Source organism: Cryptomeria japonica, chromosome 6 (assembly GCF_030272615.1).
Source record: "Cryptomeria japonica chromosome 6, Sugi_1.0, whole genome shotgun sequence".
NCBI classification, from domain to species: domain Eukaryota; kingdom Viridiplantae; phylum Streptophyta; class Pinopsida; order Cupressales; family Cupressaceae; genus Cryptomeria; species Cryptomeria japonica.
This window is the reverse complement of record NC_081410.1, coordinates 221,057,276-221,078,518: the sequence shown is the minus strand read 5'-3', so window position 1 is coordinate 221,078,518 and position 21,243 is coordinate 221,057,276. Positions and strand designations below refer to the sequence as shown.

The window sequence follows — 21,243 nt, the reverse complement described above, 5'->3', positions numbered from 1 at the left end:
ATAATCCATTGTTTGAGATGGATTTTGAGTCTTCTTTTGATAATCCACTCTTTGTGTTGGATGATGAGGCACCTCTTGGTTTGGTCAACACAAGTGAGATATGGGATCCAAGTATGATGTCCAAACATATAATGGAACCATTTGATTTTCCTATTGGGTCACCCAGGATCATTGTTGGTTTGCTTCCTGCAGTGAACCATAGTGATTTGGGTCATCATGGTATGATGGTTGACCTTGTGGGTTTACCACAAGGAGGTGAGAACTGAGAACTATTGTGCGTTAGAATTCAATTGGATGGAAACCATTAGTGTTGAAGCTATAAGCATCATCAAATGCACTCTTGATGGAGTCCACATGAAGATAAGTGTAGCGCAGCATCAACATGGTGGAGTTACTTTTGGGTAAGTATCTATGCACAAGATCATTTTCATGGGTTCTAAGTGACTAAAGATAATCGAAGAAGCATACCTTGGGAAGTTATGGAACCAAAAAGCAATGATAATGATACTGTTATCACTTTTTATAGTCATCTTATGAGTCCATTTGAACACCTGCAAGTGGACTCGAGAGAGATTTTGAGCAAAACTTGGAAGGCGTTTCTGGCCAAGGGAGTGATTAGAGAATTTTATTTTGGCTAATAATTTTCAGCATTGCAGCAATTGTTGTTCTTCTAGGTGTTGAATTGTAAAAATCAGACTTGAACGGTTGTAGATTTAAGCATTTTCAATCCCTTCAGCTCCTAGATAGGGTTAGTCTATGGCCTCAAATGGAAGGAATGACAGGTTTAACTAACCAGTTTCAGTGTTGGATGGGTTTTTGGGCACCAAATAATTGTTATTGTTTATATTCAACTTGCACTTATGTTTGGGACAGCAACTTAAATTTCAATGACAGTTATTATGTGGGAGTGCAAGGCGTTGAAAATGAGAAAGTTCATGTCAACTTTCTTGAGCTTACTCCTATGGTGCCATGCCTTGGCGTTTTTGAAGAGCAATGCTACTGTTATCTCTTTTCAAAGTCATCTTATGAGTCCATTTGAACACCTGCAAGTGGAGTGGAGAAAGATTTTGAGCAAAACTTGGTATTTTACTAAGTTGGTGATTTTTAGGAAGGCATTTCCAGCCAAGGGAGTGATCAGAAATTTTGTTTTGGCTAATAATTTTCAGCATTGCAGCAATTGTTCCCCTTTCTGGGTGTTGAATTGTGAAAAAATGACTTGAACAGATGCAAAATTTATTGCAGAACATATAGTACAAAAATATTTAATTATATCATCTTTTGAAGAGGCCACAACACTAAAATGAAGGGACCATACAGATTTATAATAGTTGCAATAAATTTAACTTGGTCCATACTTCTCATTCAACCATATTGAACTAACTCAGAAGTCATGCCTCTTTCCAAACTTGACAATTCCATCTTGGGGGCTTTTAATATCAATCAAGTCATTAATTTTTGGAGCTGTGTTTGTTTATTGTTATGATCAGTTTGAACATGTTACAGATAGCCACTTGTATATCTGATCATTATTGTAAGGTGACGATCCCACAATATTGATTGATCACACTATTATAATGGATATCATTAGACGTGATATCTATGGATATGTCATGATGGTTGATATCTCTAGAAGTAATATCTATGGATATACCATACTGGTGGATATCATGAGACATGATATCCGTGAATAATCCATGATGGTGGATGTTACATAAAGAGATATTCATGGTGGATATTATGTGATGTAATGTCCGTGGACATGCCATGAAGTGATATACTTGAATATGCCATTATGGTGGATATCATGAGACGTGATATCCGTGGACAAGCCATGATGGTGGGTATTACATTAAGAGATTTATGATGGATATCATGTGACATGATATCCGTGGACATGCCATAACACTTGATATCACAGTGAGGTGATATATTTCTCTTCCTCATAGAGATGTAGCTATTGTGGTAAATCATCACTATGGAGTGATGTAACGATGAGAAGGATTCCTCCCTAGCTAAGAGGGAGTGTTGAAGTTGTAGCTTCAGTCGGAATCCTAAATACCGACTCTATAGATCAAATGTGTAAGTGGCCTATCGGCCTTACACATTTGATCAATTAATTAACCTTATCAAAACTATTCAGACTTCCTTACATAACCATACTTCATCATCCATGTCAATTCATTTGACAAGTATTATGATAAGTTTGATTATCTATTTGTGTCACATAGTTGATTATCGTTTTTATCTAAACTGATTCTATCTATCAAACTATTGAATATATCGGTTTAGTTATGTATTACCATTGTATATCGGATTAGTGAAATATCCCAATAACTATCATCAGTTTAGTTATCGATTTGGTTTATATGCATCGGACTCTTGGTGAAGAGTCGTGACCCCTTCGTGGGTCTTATATTTGTATGCATTCATTTAGATCGATAAGATAGAAAATATATATACTACAGCTCGATACAACAAGGAGTTAATACTAAGCAGCCGGTGTCTATAGCAAACCGAACATATAGCACACATAGCAGATAAGTATACACACAGCAATTGAGATTGCAGACAGCAGATCCATTGAATACCATATATGTTCTATCAGTATGAGATACTGATCGATTAATTACAGGATGAACGTAAATAGTAGGAAGTCATGCACAGCAGTCTATATTGCAGTCAAATACAATTTTGAATTCGATGAAATTCAACAGCATATAAAGGTTTGTAATCATCAAGAGATCAATAGATGAAAAGAAGATCAATCTATTGCATTAATTGGTCTATAGAAACTATCCACCATTATAGTGATCTTTATTTGAAGGATAAGAAACACAGCAGTGATAGAACATGTAATATCAACACATCAAACAGTCCGTGATGGAACAAGTGATACCAATACGCAGTTCGTGATAGCTCAGTGCTTGGCATATAGGAATAGATAATAGTTTGTGATTATTGTCAACGTGGAGTAAGTTGATAACCTACAGCACTTGGTGAACACAACAGTTCATAATTATCATCAACCTGTAGGAGGTCGGTAATATACTGCATATATATATATATATATATATATATGAAGATCGTTTATACATTCTGACAAATTGAATTCATACCTTACATAGGTTGAATTAACATCAAACTGAGATCAAAGTTAGATAAAATTTAAATTTCCCTGCTCCTTCAAATCTGATCAAAATTCAACATATCTTTGTCTTGTATATCATCCTGACCAAATTGGGGGTCCCCCAATCTCGGCATAGCATTGAGGTTAGGAACAACTTCTTGTTGAGGCCGAATTGCTTCTCTGGTCCTTTCATTGCCTAGCAGCATTAGCAGAGCATTGACCTTTTTCTTGGTGTTGTCAACTAAATCACGACCAAAGGTTCTATGATATCTATCGAGTGACATTTGAAGAAACCTAAAATTCTGCATTTCCAAGGTGTTTTTGATGCTATCATATAATGAAACATATGCATGCCCATTTTGGAGTAAATACCTTGGAAAAAGACCTCCTATTTCAGCTTCACCCTCCCACATATCATACTTTTGAACAGCAGAGATTAACTTGTTGGCAGAAAGATAGACATCGCATGCCACTCTTTCAGCTATAATCACCAATAATTCTAACGACTGTAGAAGGTTCAGTGTGTTTGAGAGAAAAATTGACATTAATTGGGAGGGCAAGATAAGCCTACTTACCTCGGGAAATAGGATTTCCTCTCCTATAATCCTTTTCACCCTTCTACTTGTGTGGTTACTTTGAACGTAAAAAACTTGTCCCAGGATTTCATCAGTGATGTGGCCTGAGTATGGGCACTCCCAATCTGCCACCGAGATCATGACTCTGTAATTTCGTGGCTTGTAGTCCATCTTGCACCTACAATTCCTCTATTGAAGCTTCTCGTTGTATGGCAAATTTTGAATTCTATGTGAGTTACTTCGGTTAACACCTCAATTCCTCTATTTTCCTTCTTTTGTAATTGCTCATTACCCAGAATTGCACCTTCTCATTAGCTCGAGAACCACTTCCTTCACAGTAATTCTGTCTTCATACAACTTCCACTAGCTTTCACTATTTCCAACAATTTTGAGTATACGATACCAAGTACCGAGCCTTATTTATCTTGTTAGTTGGGTGATGTCGTATGTGTGAAGAACCCGCCACATGTCTACAAATTGCTACATGTGAAAGTGGTGGAGCATTTGGCCTTCAGTCTACATGAACGATCGTAGCTATGAAAGGAGCGCTCACAGGTTTCCCTGGGTAGCTTTCTCTGCTTAAGACAAGATGGCCCGAGAATGAGACTACCCTTTTGTTCTCTGAGAACCCACCTCTCTGATTCGTCATCCTGTTGGCCTACCTTTCGAAGAGGTGACCTCAACTAAGATGCATGGTTTCGGATGGATGCTCCACCGATGGTGTCTACAAATTAGTACATGTGAAAATGGTGGAGCATTCGGCCTTCAATATACACGAGCGGTCGTAGCTATGAGAGGAGTGCTCGTAGGTGAGTAATAATTAGCCTTTACAATAATTGATATGAACCTAAACTTCAAATCAAAGGTTATTATTCATATCACCTTGTCATGATTATTTAATTGCCCTTATCATCATTTAGGATTTGCTGAAGGTGAGGGAATAAATTGACATCAATGCTCCTGTTAATTGATTTGACTTCCACACGGTCACACCCTATATTTGCTAACTTGTCCGCCAATTTGTTGCCCTCTCTAAATTTAAGTGAAATGGCATATGTTTCAAAAGAGTTTAGTATATCCCATATTTGATTAAGAACATAGCTAATATGCCAATTAGAGGATTTTCTGATTTTGCATGCATTGGTGATCAAAGTGGAATCACCTTCAATATGTATTCTGTGAATCCTCATTTTTTTTGCGAGTGATAGCCTGTATAGAAGAGCTCAGGCTTCTGCAAGATTGTTTGTTCCTTGGGGTAGTGAAGAATATTTGAAAGCCAATAACTCCCCTAAATGATTTCTAATACACACTCCTACCCCCGACTCACCTAGATTACCCCTTGAAGATCCATCAAAGTTGACCTTTGCAAAATTGAGTTGAGGGGGTTATCAAACTATATGTGCTCTATCATTCCTTGATTCACCTACTGAAGACTGGTTACCATTGGTTGGTAGACATATACCCTTCCATTTTTTTATTAGCTCACCATCCCATGGAGTGAACAATGCACTACTCTTCTGATGTTTCTGCACATAGGTGTTTACTAGCTCAGTGATTGAAATGTCTATTTCACAAAACACTTTCTCTATGGGTGAGTGTTGTGACCATTTCACACATCGCCCCATCAGAATGGGGACCCCCTCTTTTTCTTAGGGTTTTGCTTTCCCTTAGTTAGTTTTTCTCTCTGCTTGCTTGGTTTTGAGTGAGTGGGTGGTTGCCTGGGTTGGCTAGATTAGGGCTAATCTCTGAAAGCTCGTTTTAGGGTTTCTTTCAAGCTGACTCTAGCCTAGTTTTGGGAGGTCATTAGTTGTCTGCCTGGAACCTTAAGTTTGCCTTAATGAAGTATTTCCTTTCAGGAGAATCAGGATGGCGAGATTGAAGAAGAGGGTGAATAGGTCTAAGGTCAAGGTAGGTCTAGTTTGATGGTTTTCTTGTTAGAGTCCTGTTTGCTTCCAGGTCTGAGTTGATTGAGCAGAGTCAGTGATCAAAAGGAGATCAAAGTGGTGATTTTGGAAATTGATGAATGAATGCACTGATGATGAATTAAGGAGTTTTGGATGGAAATGATCAATATTGTTGACTTTTGAGGCATAATTGAGAAAGTTGATACATTTTTCACCTTGAAGAAGAGCTTTTAGGCTTTGGAATGATGAAAGCCAGTCTAGGAGGAGATTTTTGCTCCTGACCCTTCCAAAGGGTCCAGAGCGAAATCTCCCTTTCTTGCCTCCCTTGGGCCCTGAAAACCCAGTTGGACCTCGCCTAGACCAAATTGGATGGAGAATTGTCTTGATAGTGAAGGAAGGAAGTTGATTTGATCAAGTTTGATGAAAATGAAATGAACCAAGGTAAGGAACTAGCCAAGAGGATGAATTTCACTCCTAACCCTTCCAAAGGGTCCAGAGTGAAATTCTTGAAAGCTCTTATTTTTCCTTGGCTAAAATCAGGATTTAGGTGGAGATGCATGAGGAAGGGTCTATGTTTGCCTCTTGAAGAAAATTGGAGTTCAAAAGGTCAAGGATCAAACGCAAAACATGATTTTCACTCCTGACCCTTCCAAAGGGTCCAGAACGAAAATCCTTGTTGCTCTCATTTTCTTCTCAGTTTTGGCTAAGTTTTGTTTTCTAAGGCATGTTTAAGGACGAATTGATATGTTCTTGCCTGGAGATGGAGTTGATTGATTTTGAAGAGAAAGATTGTGGCCTAAAGGAGAATTTCACTCCTGACCCTTCCAAAGGGTCCAGAGCGAAATTCATCATAAACCTTATTTGTTGCCTTGAATGGGTTAGAAACCTTGTTCCTAATGTGGAGAATGATCTAATTTTGCCTTGTGAGGTGGTTTGAAGCTTGAAAAATGAGCAATCTAGCCTAGAATGAGATTTTCGCTCCTGACCCTTCCAAAGGGTCCAGAGCGAAAATCTTCTTAAAGCTCATTTCCTCCTAAGTTTGGCTAAGTTTTGATTTGCAAGGTATCTTGGAAGGAAGGTTAGACATCCTTGTTGCCTTTGAAGGTTTGAAAGCATATAAGAAAGAAGGATTTTAGACCAAAAGGGAAATTTCGCTCCTGACCCTTCCAAAGGGTTCAGGGCGAAATTCCTAAAAAACTCATATTTTTGCATTGAAGAAGGTCAAGTTTTTGATCTGTTATGACGTAGATGGAAGGAAAATAACTTGTCTTTGCCTCTTGAGGTCGTTTTAAAAGGGAGAAATGAAGGATCTAGCCCAAGTCATCCTGACCCTTCCAAAGGGTCCAGAGTGAAAATCTCTCTAAGAGACATTTCTTGCCTTATCTGGCCAAATTTTGGTGTCCAAGACATGATGAGAAGAAGAATGAACATGTTGGAATCCTTGGGGATGTTTAGAAGTTGTGAAAATGAAGGATTCTAGCCAGGAAAGGAAATTTTGCTCCTAACCCTTCCAAAGGGTCTAGAGCGAAATTCCTTGTAAACCTACTTTTTGACCTTTCTTGGACATGAAACCTTGTTTCTAGGGCAATGAAAGATGAAATCCTACCTTGCAAAGAAGTTTCAAGTTGAAAAAATGAAGATTTTTGGTCAGGAATGAGAATTTCGCTCCTGACCCTTCCAAAGGGTCCAGAGCGAATTTTCTCAAAACCTCTTTTTGCTATCAAGTTTTTGCTAGATCAAGTGTGGGATAAGGTAAAATCAAGATGAAGTTGCCCCTAAGACTGACTTTGAATTGCTATAAACCATGAAAGATGAAGGAATTGAGCCTAAAAGTGATTTTCACTCCTGACCCTTCCAAAGGGTCCAAAGCGAAAATCCTTAAAATCATCTTTTCTTCCAAATTTTGAGCAAAGCCAAGCTTGGACAAGGGTGTGAGAAGGCATTTGGATTGCCTTAGAGTGGATTTTGGTTGCCAAGAATGCAAATTTTGAAGCCTAATGAAAATTTCGCTCCTGACCCTTCCAAAGGGTCTAGAGCGAAATTTCTAAGATGCCCCTTTTTCCTTGCAAATCAAGACAAGATTTTGGTTTTTATACCCTGGAGAGGAGTGAGACAAGATGTTCTATGCCTTGGAGGAGATTTGAAGTTGAAAGGATGGCAAAATAGCCCTAAAACAAGATTTTTGCTCCTGACCCTTCCAAAGCGTCCAGAGCGAAAATCCTAAAAACTCCTATTTTGCTTTGCAAAATCAAATCAAACTTGGATTGTGTGAAAGAAGGGAACTATTTCCTAGCCTTGTGAGGTGGATTGAAGTTGGAATGATGAAAAATGAGCTACAAACAAAGAAATTCGCTCCTGACCCTTCCAAAGGGTCCAGAGTGAAAAACCCTAAAGTCACCTTTTCCTTCAAGATTTGAGTTAAACCAGGCCTAAACAAAGGTGAAAGAGACTATTTAGAATGCCTTGAAGAAATTATGACCTTCAAAAAAATGTGAATTTTGAGCTCAAGTGAGAATTTCACACCTAACCCTTCCAAAGGGTCCAGAGTGAAATTCTGGATAGGTCCTGTCCCTGGCTAGGTTGTTGAGCAAAATTGACCTTTTTCGCCTTGTGAGGATCAAACCAATGCTAGCAAGTTGAGAAGTGGATTCAAACTGAAGGAATTTTGATGAATTGAAGTGAAAGAGATTGGAAAATTGGCTTGAAGAGTGAATTTCGCTCCTGACCCTTCCAAAGGGTCCAGAGCGAAATTCCCAAAAATGCAGTGTTTCCTTCAAAATATTGTTGAGCCAAGTCAGTGGTTGAGATGAATAGACCCTGGAGATTGCCTTGGAAAAGGTCAATGATCAAGCAAAGGTGAATTTTGACCTAAAAAGAGAAAATCGCTCCTGACCCTTCCAAAGGGTCCAGAGCGAAATGCCTATTTTCACCCAATTTACTCATGTGAAGAGCTAAAAAATTGAAATCCAAAACTTTGTTAGGCCAAAACAAGCGTAAGCTTGCCTTCCAGAGGATTTTGAAGTGAAGAAAATATGGTATTCATGGCCTAGTCAGGGAAATCGCTCTTGACCCTTCCAAAGGGTCCAGGGCGAAATCCTTGAAAACATCTATTATTCACCTTGTTTAAGCTAAGTTGAAGGCAAGTTGCAAAATTGTAAGGGCAAGAGGATGGGAGATTGCAAATCTAGGTTGTGAAGATTTTGATTCATGAAGTGAACAAGCCTAGATAAAAAATTCAATTAAGCCTTGAAATAATTTAAGCCTCCATCACTTTGAACATTTTCAATGCCTAAGGAGAATAAAAAATTCATCAAGTCTTGATCAAGCCTTAACATTCCTAAGCTAGCCCATAATTTTTCACTAAATTTGCCTATTACAGCACATTTAGGAGATTGAAACAAGTTCGCATAAATTAAGGCATTTATAATTTGATTAATTAATTTTTAAGCCTAAAATACATGAAAAATCCACCTTTAAGCTTTGGAATTAAATTAAAAATAAAAAATTATGTTTGAGCGCTCAAGAAATCACTATTGTGCCTTTACAAGCAAGTCGGCCATCCTTTAAGAGGGGTTTTATTTTATTTTATTCCCTATTTGCCAAGTCGGCCTTTAAGGAAATCAAGGTGAGCGCCCTATATAAGGGAGGTGTATTTTGACAAATTCAAATCATTCATTCATTATCTCTCATGCGAACTTGAAGAGCAGATTTGGAGGTGCGAAATTGAGCTAGTTGAAGGCAAATTTCCAAAATTTTGAAGGTATTTGAAGGCTAGTGGAAGGCGAAATTCTTTTGAAGGCTGATTGAAGCATAATTCATCCAAAGGAGGACCTGAAATTCAGATCAAATGTCCTTGTCCAGCAAATTCCTATCTCCCTTCATTCATTTTTCAAGGTTGATAGCTAAAATTCAAGGAAGAGGTATGAAGAACCAGATTTTTGAAATTTTTATTCAAGATTTAGTTTGATTTTCCATAGTAATCCTTTGAAAAATCTAAGTCTTGTACAAACTGATTTTAATTTAATTTGAAAATTCATAATTCTTAGATTTATCATTATTTTCAAATTAATATTTAGTTATTTCCTTGAAAGGTCTCAAATCTCCTATAATGAAGATATTATGCTCAAACCCTAACTTTAAGCTTTTGTGTAGGTATCAAATGACGACCCCCAAAGCCGGAGGATCTAGTACTCGACAAGCTCTCATCAAGGAGGATCAGAGGAATGACGAATTGGAGTCCAAGATCGTGTCCAAGTGGAGCAATATCGAAGACACCAACCTAGGAAACTTCAATGTGAAGAAGTTTCGGGAAGCGCCCTACATCGGCAAGCCGTCACCTGTTGCAAAGAAGATAACTGAGAGTGGCATCATCAAGGTTGCAGGTTTCCCTCCCGCAGTCAAGTGTCATGAGTTGATGATTGAGTGTGCCCGACACTATGATTCACACTCAAGGACGATCGTAGCCGAGGATGGAACTATCTTAGCCTATCTTTCGGAGGAAGCTATAAGTGAAGTTTTTCATCTCCCAAAACATAGAGACATGATCTACAAAAGTCTAGAAGGAGCTAGGTCTATCTATGAGGATGATCCTGATTCCTGCTTGAACTTCATTAACAAGAATTGGCTACTCAAGAGCAGACCTCGCCTGAACAAGATTCCCAATACACCGCACAGAATCGACTTCCAAGAATAATTCAAGGATTTGATAACCTTGCTCAATCGGGTCACGAGTGCCTTTCAAGCTTTCTTCTTCGACAAATGGATGTTCTTCTTCATACAACTGATTGTCCAAGGAAAGGGAATGCTCAATTGGGCTAGAATCATTAGCAACAGCCTGGACGTGCAGTTGAGAAGACTAAGGCCTACCAAGTCATTTCACATGAGTTCATATGTTATATATGCCTTGATCAGAGGTTTTGAGTATGCAGGACTACCTCACAGAGGAGTTGTTGGAAGAGGACCCGGAGAAATGAGAGTTTGTGATTCTTATGTTCAACTACATCATCTGCCAAGAAGTGACTACAAGCTAGTCAATGACACCTTCACGATGAATATTACCAAGATATTGCAAGGTGGGATTCACAATCGATTGTCTTTGGACGCACAGGAGTTCGCGAAGAAGCATGGTGCATGGTTCATTCAGTTTCCAAAATTCACATACATCAGAGTTCATGGGTGTCCTTCACCTCCCTACATGTTGCCAAGATATCCTATAGACAGGATAGTACTACTTGAGGTGACTAGACAGTTGGCAGCTTATGCAAAGGCATCAAGACACAAGCATGGAAATGGAATTCCCGTACCCATCATACTAGGGAACTCAGTTGAAGTATGTCCTAATACTCAAGCCGCGGAAGATGCAGAGAAGGAATTATCTCTATACTCATTCACATCCTTTGCCTCGAGAGAGAATTTTGATCCTCATGGTCATATAGAAGAAACAGTCGGGAAGAAGTACAAGCACGAGTTTCAGGTGGAGGACTTTTGGATGAATGTCCAAGATGATGTAGAGGTCAAAAGAAAGATGCATTCCAGGTTACCCTTGGATCTCATCAGGAAATGCAAAATTTATAGAGTAGCCGATCAAGCCCAGGATAGTGGTAGATACCTCCAGTCATCCTATGAGAAGGAAGATAAAGAAGTGAAAATAGATTGGAATGAGCCCGAGGTTTTAGACCTAAGAGCTTTGATGGCTCCTGTTTTATCTTGCACTCGCAGATGGGTGGATGTACAACATCAAAAGTTGAAGGAGCGGAATGTATCTATGACATTCACCCTGGAAACAAGACCAGAAGAAGAGGCAAGTGTGAGTGAGAATACTTCTCATTCCAAAGGTTCAAAGAGGAAGGAAGGACCTGAGAAAAAAGAACCTTCCAAGAAGAAGCAGAAAATGAATCCTGATCACCCACCAAGCACATCTTCTAGGCATGAAAAGGAAGCAAGTCAAGGAGAAGATCAGAGGCAGATAGTGTATGAAATTGATGAGTCTATGGAATCCATGGTAGAGAATGATAAACAAGGAAAAGGACGGACACCTCAACATTCATCAAGTCAATTTCCCCAAGTTGGTGCTAATGAGCAACAAGAAGAAAAGAATGATGATGAAGCAACATCTCCTTTCCGGGAAGATAGACCTCTACCTAAAGAAATACAAGTGAGGGAAACGAGATCTGCCATTCCGGATTGGCTGAAAGAGAGGCTGACAAGGGTAGTTGTGGTTGAAGAGGAAGAACATGTATTTGACTTGGAAATCCTTATAGGAAATTCTCATGAAGTAATAGAGAAGAAGAAGGCCACAAAGATGTCAAAGGTAATTAGAGATGAGACAGGATCCAAAAAAGTGCAGATAGCTACACTAGTGATGGACAAATATGAGGATGAGATTCTGGCAGAAGAATATGATCTAGAAACATTTGATCTTGGTCCACTTACCACTGAGCAGGCTATGGAAGAAGCAACTGATTCACTGAAAGCACTCAAAGACAAACTCAAAGAGGAAGTGGAAAAGAATAAGAAGCTTGAAAAGGAGGTCAGTGCTTGGAGGAATTATTTTAGCCATCTTAACCAGCCTTTGAGACGACAGGATCCAGCAATATCTCCTTTACATGCACTTCCTCTTAAATCAATAAGTGAGGCAGAGAGGGTGAAGAGCCTAGTTCAACTCATGAGTTCTTGGATTGATGAATCTTACAAGGTAACTATTGAATTTGCAACAAGAATGATGAAAACAGTTCATCAAGCTATCCAGGTCCTTGAGATTATCCATAATCTAATGATAATTGTAGCTGCATTCACTCACACTAGAGATGTTATCATCCCAGTCTTACAAGTGATAAGAGAAACACCAAGACGGATTCTAGCACAAGAAAATATAATGGATGGAGGAACCCATAGCCTCCTGCAGTGGTCAGCCCTGCTCCAAATGAAGGAAGTTCTTTTTGAAGACAACAACACCAGATGCAACCGAGTTGAAGGCACCATCCATCCAATTCAAGACAAGGTGTTTGAGGTGTTGTGTACCATCCTTGACAGGCGGATTGAGATCGAGACAGATGTGGACATCCAAGAGTTGGAAGATAGAATCAAGGTCATCTTTTGCAAGGAAGGGAACATTGTTACAGAAAGGCAGCGAGATCAAATGTATGCCACTATGTTCCTGATTGAGAAGACCAAAGAACTTGAGCCTGGGTGGGAGGTGACTCTTCTCACTGCTTTTGATCAAGTCCTTCACTTGGAAGAACGAATGAAGAATCAGACTGAAATTACCATTGCTGAGATTGAGGGAATTGTGTCCAGATTCATTGAATATGCTAGAAAAGAGCATAGGAAAGGGAACAAAGTTCTAGATGAAAAGTTGTTATAAGATGATGTGGCAGCTTAATTCCTATTGGTCTATGTCTCCTTGTTATTTGTGCCAATTTTTATTGGCTATGGATTAATAATGTTTATCTAAATGGGGACTTTTTTGTAACAAACCCTAGGTGTCAAAATCTCAACCATCGATCTTCTTTTGATCCGGGCCGTTCATTGTATTTGAGGATGCTATATAAGCCCTCACTCATTTCATTTTAAAGAGTTAGAGAGAGAGAGGTTAGAAAAGTTAGAAAGTTGGAGAGAAATAAGGTTAATTTTGCTAGCAGCAAAATTGAGTAGTGAAGAGAGAAAGTTGAAGAATTATTGTTTATTTGGCTATGAGATCAATGAAATATTGAAGTTATGGTGTTTTGTTGCAATCCTTGTGGCTATCTTCATGGTTGTTTATCTTCTTGAATCACTCTTAGTAGAGATATCATTTAGATTTTAAGTTTGAAGGACGAATGTTGTGCCTGATCTTTGATAAGACTCACATTCCAAACCACTAGCTCCTTACTGATGGTAAGAACGCCTTGTGTGGTCAACTGGAAACATTGAAATTGATTAAGAGTTCAATTATCATTGGAAGTATTGGTACATATCTCCCTGATAGTATCTATCTCCTTGGTGATTTGAAAATCGTTGAATACCCTTAGAAGATCGCACCAATTCTAGTGGAGTTGTAATCCTTTGGCGATACTGAAATTGGTAGAATCTTATCAAGACCGGTCTTCATTAAGTCATTCTTAGGATTAGTTTAAGTATCTCTTCCTCGAAACCCTTATCTTTTGATCTTTTTTGAAAATCTGTTAGTATTAGGAAAATCCTGTTTCCTCATTTGGAAAGATAGTAGCACGGACAAGCTTTCTTTGAAAGTACGTAAGGCCCCTTGAAGAAACAACAAACACAACGACCACTGGTGCTTATCCGCGAGTAGAGATCCTACAAAGCAGAACCTTGAAGTCCTTCCGATTGATCCTTTTTGCGATATCTTCAGCATTCAGAGACTTTACTCAAGAGAGGATAAGATACTTCTGGGTATTTTATTCTGTGTTTGGTCGTGTACAAAATACACATCAACAGTGAGGTATGTTGTCTGAAAATCCTCTTGTTTCATTCCCACCATATTGACCATATGAATGTAGCTGGAATGGTTGTCCATATACACGAGAAAAAATAAGATTTGAAGAGAATGGGCCAAGTCTGAAAGAGCTCCCAAATTGTGTTTGGTAAGGGCAAAGATGGCTCTAATTTTATCATGACAAAACACCAACATTGGTGTGCAAATGTACATTGGATAAATAAATGATCCACGTTTTCAAATTCCTGGTCACATAGTACACATTTAAACTGTTGTGCTATCTGAAGCTTGGCAAGCTTGTCACTAGTAAGGATTATTTTCTTTAATGCCAACCAAGAGAAACACCCTGCTTTCAGCATGATTACATTATTCCAATAAAAGGAAAAAGCTTTGTGGGTTTGTTGTTGATTTATTATGTGTTGGAGTGCTGAATAACCATTTTGGACTATATAATTTCCATTTACAGATGGGGCCCATATGAGTTTGTCCTCCTTATTTGTCAAGTAAACTGTCCTTTATGTAAATACTAACTGAAGTAGCTTTTTTGGCTCTTCTTCAATTTCAACCTCATTTATGTCCTTCCAAATGACTTTCCCTGAATAGAGAGTAGCTCCACTTACATAGTTTACTAGCTTATGTCCCCATTTTTTGATGAAAATCGGTATCACCTGTTGCAATTGGTTGTTCCGAGCCAGAGGGGGGTAACCATTCCTTGAATCAAATCAAAAATTAACTGACTCCCCATTATGGAGTTGCCAAGATATATACTTTGTCACTAGATCTCTAGAGGATATCATAAAGTTCCACATTGCTGAGCCATCCAGAGGATTTGATATGGAAAAGATTCTAAGAGGATTGCCTGAATCTAGGTATTTGGCTTGCATGATTTGGCACCACTTTGATTCTGAGTTTGTGTACATTCTCCATACCAGTTTTCATCCAAAGGCTTTGTTTCACTTAACTAAGTCGTGCAACCCTACCCCTCCTGATTTTTTCTCAAATGCCATATTGTTTAATGAGATTAATGGGATCTTTTTGTCTTCTGATAAATTCCTTTTCTAGAGAAAGGTTCTATGATCTTTTCAATTTGTAGAATCACAGACTTCGGAGCTTTAAGAACTGAAATGTAGTAATTAGAGATGGCAGTTAAAATAGATTTAATAAGTAGGATCCGACCTGCAAGAGACAACCACCGAGCCTTCCATGATGATATACTATGCTTAATCCTTTCAATCATAGTTTTCCAATAGATCTTATTAGCTCCCATGAATAGAGGTATACCCAAGTATATGCTTGGTAAGTCATTTGCCTTAAAGCCAAGAATTTTAATGATCTTTTTCCTTATAGGAGCCTTGGTATTAAGAATGTATATTGTGGATTTATGGGCATTGATTTGCTGACCTGATACTAATGTGTATAACTCCAGAGCCTTCTTCATTTGACTTGCTTCTCGAACTAAAGATTTGGCATATAGTAATGTATCATTAGCGAAGAGGGAGTGTGTAATGGATATGAATGTGTTTGGTAAGTGTATCCCTTGCCAAAGACCCCTGTCATAATTGGATTTGATCAATCTACTGCAAGCTTCTGCCATAATGATGAACAAGAAAGGAGATAGAGGATCTCCTTGCCTTACTCCTTGGGTAGCTACAAAAAAACCTGTTGGGGTTCCATTTATAATGACTGAAAAGTGAGCTCCTGAGATGCATGCTTTTATCCATTTGCACCATTTTTCAGAGAACCCAAACTTATGCAAGACTTTAAGTAAAAAGCTCCATTTCACCTTATCATAAGCTTTCATCATGTCGATTTTGGCAATAAAGGATGGTAGGTGTGAAGTGTTGATTGAGTGTAGGACCTCATGTGCTATTAGTGCCCCTTCAACTGTTTCCTTTCCTGGTACACAGCCACCTTGTTCTGGGGAGACAATGTTTGGGATTAAGTGTTGTAATCTCAGATAGATGGCCTTGGTGATGATCTTATAGATAATATTGCACAAAGAGATAGGCATGAAGTCTGCAAATGTTTTTGATTCTTTCACTTCTGGGATAATGGCAATGTTTGTGACATTGAAATTCTTTAGAACTGTTTTGCTTTTTCTTGACTCTTCAATTGCAGCCAGCAGATCAAACCCTAATACATCCCAACATTTTTGGGAAAACAATGCAGTGAATCCATCGGGGCCTGGTGCTTTATCAGCAGCTAGTGAAAATACTACTTTCTTAATCTCTTCAATAGTGAATGGTTTCATTAGGTCTTCATTGTCTTGTTGTGTAATAATTTGTGGAATGACATCCGAAATTTCAATTTCATCTTGATGGGAGGCTGAATGAGGTGCATTGGTCGGAGCTAAAAGATTTTTGAAAAAACTAACACCTTCATTTTGGATGTTTGATGCATTGGTGAGTGTGTTACCTGTATTATCATCATTAATGGAGAAGATTGTTGATGCTGCACGCCTGGACTTGGCAGATGCATGGAAAAAATTTGTGTTACTGTCCCCTTCTTTTAGCCATAACTCACTGGATTTGTACCTCCAGTATATTTCCTCTCTCTTGCTCAGTTCTTCCCAAGTCTCTTGTAACTGTTTTTGCTTATCATATGTAACTGAGTTGAGGCCATGGAGAATTATTCTCTCCTGAATGTCTAATAGCTTCTTTTCAACTGAACTTTTCTCAACAAAAATGTTTTTAAAAACTTCCACATTCCACACTTTTATTTTGCTCTTGACATATTGCATTTTCCTGTTTAGTTGGAACATTTTGGTACCCTTTTGATGAGAAGCACTTACCCACCATTGCCTCAGGAGTGGAAGGAAATGTGGATGGCTGAACCACATTTTTTAAAATTTGAAGGAGGGGCGATGCACACAAGGTTTCTGGCAATTCATAACTTGTAATGAAATAGCATAGTGGTCTGAGCATACAAGAGGTAATATATCAGATTCCATTTTAACATTTTGTAGGGATAAGAGTTAAACCCACAAACTTGGATATAAGTGAAAGTTGGTAATCGGATTCCAATAAACCAATCAGCCCACTCTAAAATGACAACCATGGCATGCTCTATTATTTGAACATGACTTTGATTCCTCAACCTTCTCACCATCAACAATAAGAGAGCATCATTTGCCCTCTTGAAATTCTGCATGCCCTCTTTGTAATCCATGTAATATATGCCCTTATTTTTTATTTTGTTTCTGTTTTGAATTGGTTAGAGAAGTAGACAAAGATGAAAAAATTGTAAAAATTGTTTTTCACAATAAACTCATTTGCAGCAATAAAATGACATTAATATACTTCAGAAATACCCACAAATGGCAATATTTTCAGTTTTATTACAGAACTAGTTTCACAATATTGCGTCAAAATAAACACCATCCAGGTCAACAATATAATTACAATACCATTTCAAAGATACCCTTTAAATCTGATGTAATGTTGATTTTGCAATTTATAACCAACAACTGGAAACCCTTGTCTTGGACACCACACTCCAAACTTATCTTTTTGCCTCCAACAAGGTTCCTCTGAGATGCTCTATGCAAGGTGGCCCCAAATGCACAAGAAACCCTTCTCAAAATGGACTTAAATGCATTGATCAAAACCCCATGTCCCTCCTACAAATACAGCCTCCAGCAGAAATGGTACAGCTAGCAAAAGGTGGAAACTTCCCCAAAACGTCCAACAAACTTCTTTCTACCCTTCTCAGACTTCCTCAAATCTGTCCTGATATTCTGAGATCAATAAAGCAGATGTAAATCAATCTAGGAAGCCCAACTATAATTCCTAAGTGAAATAACCACTAAATTCTCCATATTAGATCTTGGGCACCCATAAAGTTATATACTTAATTTAACTCTATAACTTATCATTAACTTAAATGAAATACACTGGACCATATTAAAACCCAAAATTTCATCATCATGTTCTCTAATCGACATCCCAAAAATAGAAACATTGGCAACTAGCCAAGTCGATGTCCACCCTGACACTTGCTAAAAATGGTATGGAAATATTACCCAAATGTACTCCACAAAAGGACGTTATGCAAATCTCAACTACCTAAGCTCAACACAACACCTATCACCGCCAAATAAGTTGGATCAAACTATCACCATGAGTCCCCTAACCCTAACTCATTAGCCTAGAGGAACCAATTGAATAGGCTAACTATGACCATGTTGAAGTGCTTAGGAACGGGACATTACAATCTAGCTGCAAATATTGCTGTAGAACAACTAATTTTTCCTTATCTTATTCAACTCAATGACTCCATTGCCTACATCAAGGCATATACCAAATAGGATGGCATGCGTAAGTGTCAAGTTTAGAAGAAGTTACTCAAGTAATGATGAATAATATCACTAATGAGTTGTCCCCAACCAATGAAGATCTTGCTTTCGTAATATAATGCTGATGATTTAGAACATCCAACACTTGAAAGCCCTTACCTCAAGCTGTTCTATTACCCTATTCAACAAGGTAAATATTATGCTCAAGTTCATCATTGAAGTCCTTGAATGAATAACATATGGAACAAACTTGATGACATATATAAGGCTGCACTTATTTTATGTGTTACATTGCTTTATTTATGCTTTTAGGGTGAAAAACAAGTTGGTACAATTTTCTAGAGTATTTGCCATTTCAAACATGTTTCACACCATAGTTCCTACTTCCTAGGAAACTTCATTTAGGAACATGGACAATGTAATAGGCTCTATAACCCCAAATTTTGGAGACTACATTTATATATAACATAGCCATCTGCTTATTTATATATTCAGTACCCTAATTGGATTGGTTTCTCCATCCCCATACTAATGTTAGTACCCATACATCTCCTAGTAACCATGGTTCATAATGATAATATCATACAAATACCTACCAAGAACACTTTTCATGAACATCGATCACCATGACTTGTCATAAACATGTCAAGCACACTCTATCCAATTGGTTGCCACTTAAAACTTAGTCTTCATCTTGAAAGCCCACTCTTCTTGAATTGTTGCCACTTAAACTTGACAAAGACCAACTAGGTTGGGCAAGTGCTTATAGAGCCCTTGCCACTTTTTGGATCACTTAGAGTGATCTATGGATAGACATCCATTAAACATTAGATCATGACTTCCTTTTACTTGTTTTCATACATAACTTCAAAAAATGTATTCGTACAACCTTAAAAATGATGAGCTTATTCCAAACAAGGGCAAACATTAAAGGAATAACCATGAAACTCAGCTTTTATATGAAATGAATTGACAGATGGACATAAGTGAAACATGCAAGGTCTTCAACATAAAGAAATCGTAGGTGTGAAACAAATTCAAATAATGCAATTATAAAATTAGAAGATCTTAGTGCAGCCTACAACTCATACTTCACTCAAGGTTAAGTTGCCTTGGCAGACTTGTGTCTTTTAATCAAGGATTTTCTAGTCATTCATCACACTACCATCAAATTCTAAAATTCTAGTAAGTGATATGTATCCTTAGAACTCTAAAAAGTTTGTTTATAGTACAATTTAGTATATTTTCTTCCTTTCAATTTCACATTTTGGAGGTTTGATTATTGATTGTCTTTTAAAATTGATTAGGGTTTTTCATTGATTTCTGAAATTCTTTGTTCATTCTATGATCCTTCACAATCTCTAAAATCAAAGGCAGAATAATCATATCCTGGCCTATTTTATTTATTAAAATAAAAAAAAGAAAAGAAAGTGACCAGCAAGTTCACATTCCAAGTTGAATTTATGTTTAACTTCTATTATTTTATTTAACATTTATTTTATTTCTACGTGTTGAAATACTCAGAAAGCAAAAACCTTTCATCTATCCAAATCTAGGAAGCCTTATTCCAAACCCTAACTTAATTGTCTTTTGTGTCTATCAATATCCCTAGGTTAACTTAGCTCGACTTAACATTTGTCCTTAACATTGTATTGCTCCATTATGTAACCAAAGATCTCATTTGGTTTCTTAGAACCACTAGAAAAAAATATCTTGACCTATCTCAGAAGCAATAGCTTAGTTGTCCAATAGAGCTTGGTTGTTGAGGCCAAACTAAACAAACAGCACTGAATAAAGGAGCATCTGCGGTTTTTAGGAAGGAAGAAAATTGAAATACCGCATCATGTTCTATGGAAATACAGGATTGCATCATGTAGCATGCACTCCTCTTTGTTGCCCCCTTCAAAGCAAATGAGTAACTCTTAGGGGTGCATGAATGGTGCGGCAGCATATTGGAAAAAACTTAATAAGTTCTTTAACTATCTGGCATTTCATTCCTTGGGGTTACAATCAACTCACATGGAAGGTTTTGCAACTTTTGAGATTGGCTCAACTTCTTATATTGTATTCACAATAAATTTGTTTAGGGAATGATATCTTCATGGTATAAGACAATAGGATCAAGAGCAAATATGTCTGCCCTTCTTTCCAATTTTGGGTGAGGGACTCTGCCATGGCTGCTAAATTGCTACTGCTTGTACTGCTTCATGCCCCCACATTTAATACTAGGATATCATATGTCCACCCTTTCATATTTTGAGCAAGGGAAAAGATAAATAATGAGGCCATCGCTTGTGTTCATAATGAAGTAAAAAGTGCATTATAAGAATCTCAGCCATGGCAAATCAATGTTGTTCCAGCATTAGGAGCAGAGATGAAACAAAGGGTTAAGATAGAGACAATCACAATCTAATATAACAAAAAAAGGAACTTTTTCCAAAACTTTAGCAGCAAATCAAGTACAGTTCTCCTACTCTAAAGACAATTTATTATCCTATTTTACAACAACCAAATATCAGAACTGAATTTCTTATTGGATGAAAAATTTGAGACAAAAGCAACCAGCAAACAAAGATTTCCGATTATTGTAAGTTTTGAACAATTTCAAGAGATGTCTCTCAATATCTACAAAACAAGTTTTACACTGAATACCTCATCTAAGAATATGATGGCACCATTAGGAAGTTCATTTGCAAGATTAAATATAGACCCCAACAGCCGCTCACTCTCACCATAGTACTTTGACATCACCACCTCAAGTGGAACATATAACAGAGGAACACCCTGGATACAAGAATTCCACTGTTAAAACAACTAACCACTCGAGATGAAGTTAAAATGATGCATGAAATTACAAAGGACAACAATACCAATATCATATTGATAGCTTTCCATATAATTGCCAATGC

The 21,243-nt window shown here is 37.7% G+C and overlaps 1 protein-coding gene across 4 annotated transcripts in view; it reads right to left on the bottom strand.

The window, feature by feature from the left end:
- The window catches only part of LOC131071435 (cell division control protein 48 homolog C), a 352,754-nt gene that overhangs the window by 80,915 nt on the left and 250,596 nt on the right, over nt 1–21,243 (bottom strand). For 3 of the 4 annotated variants that reach the window (XR_009112514.2, XM_058007265.2, XM_058007264.2), the window contains exon 9: nt 20,987–21,118. The exons of the other annotated variant lie outside the window; for it this stretch is intronic. Coding sequence is in view for 2 of the 3 variants with exons in the window: in XM_058007265.2 (XP_057863248.2) it covers nt 20,987–21,118 (132 nt within the window). In the remaining variant the exon portion in view is untranslated. The remainder of the gene's footprint in view (nt 1–20,986; nt 21,119–21,243) is intronic. 4 annotated transcript variants of the gene reach the window in all.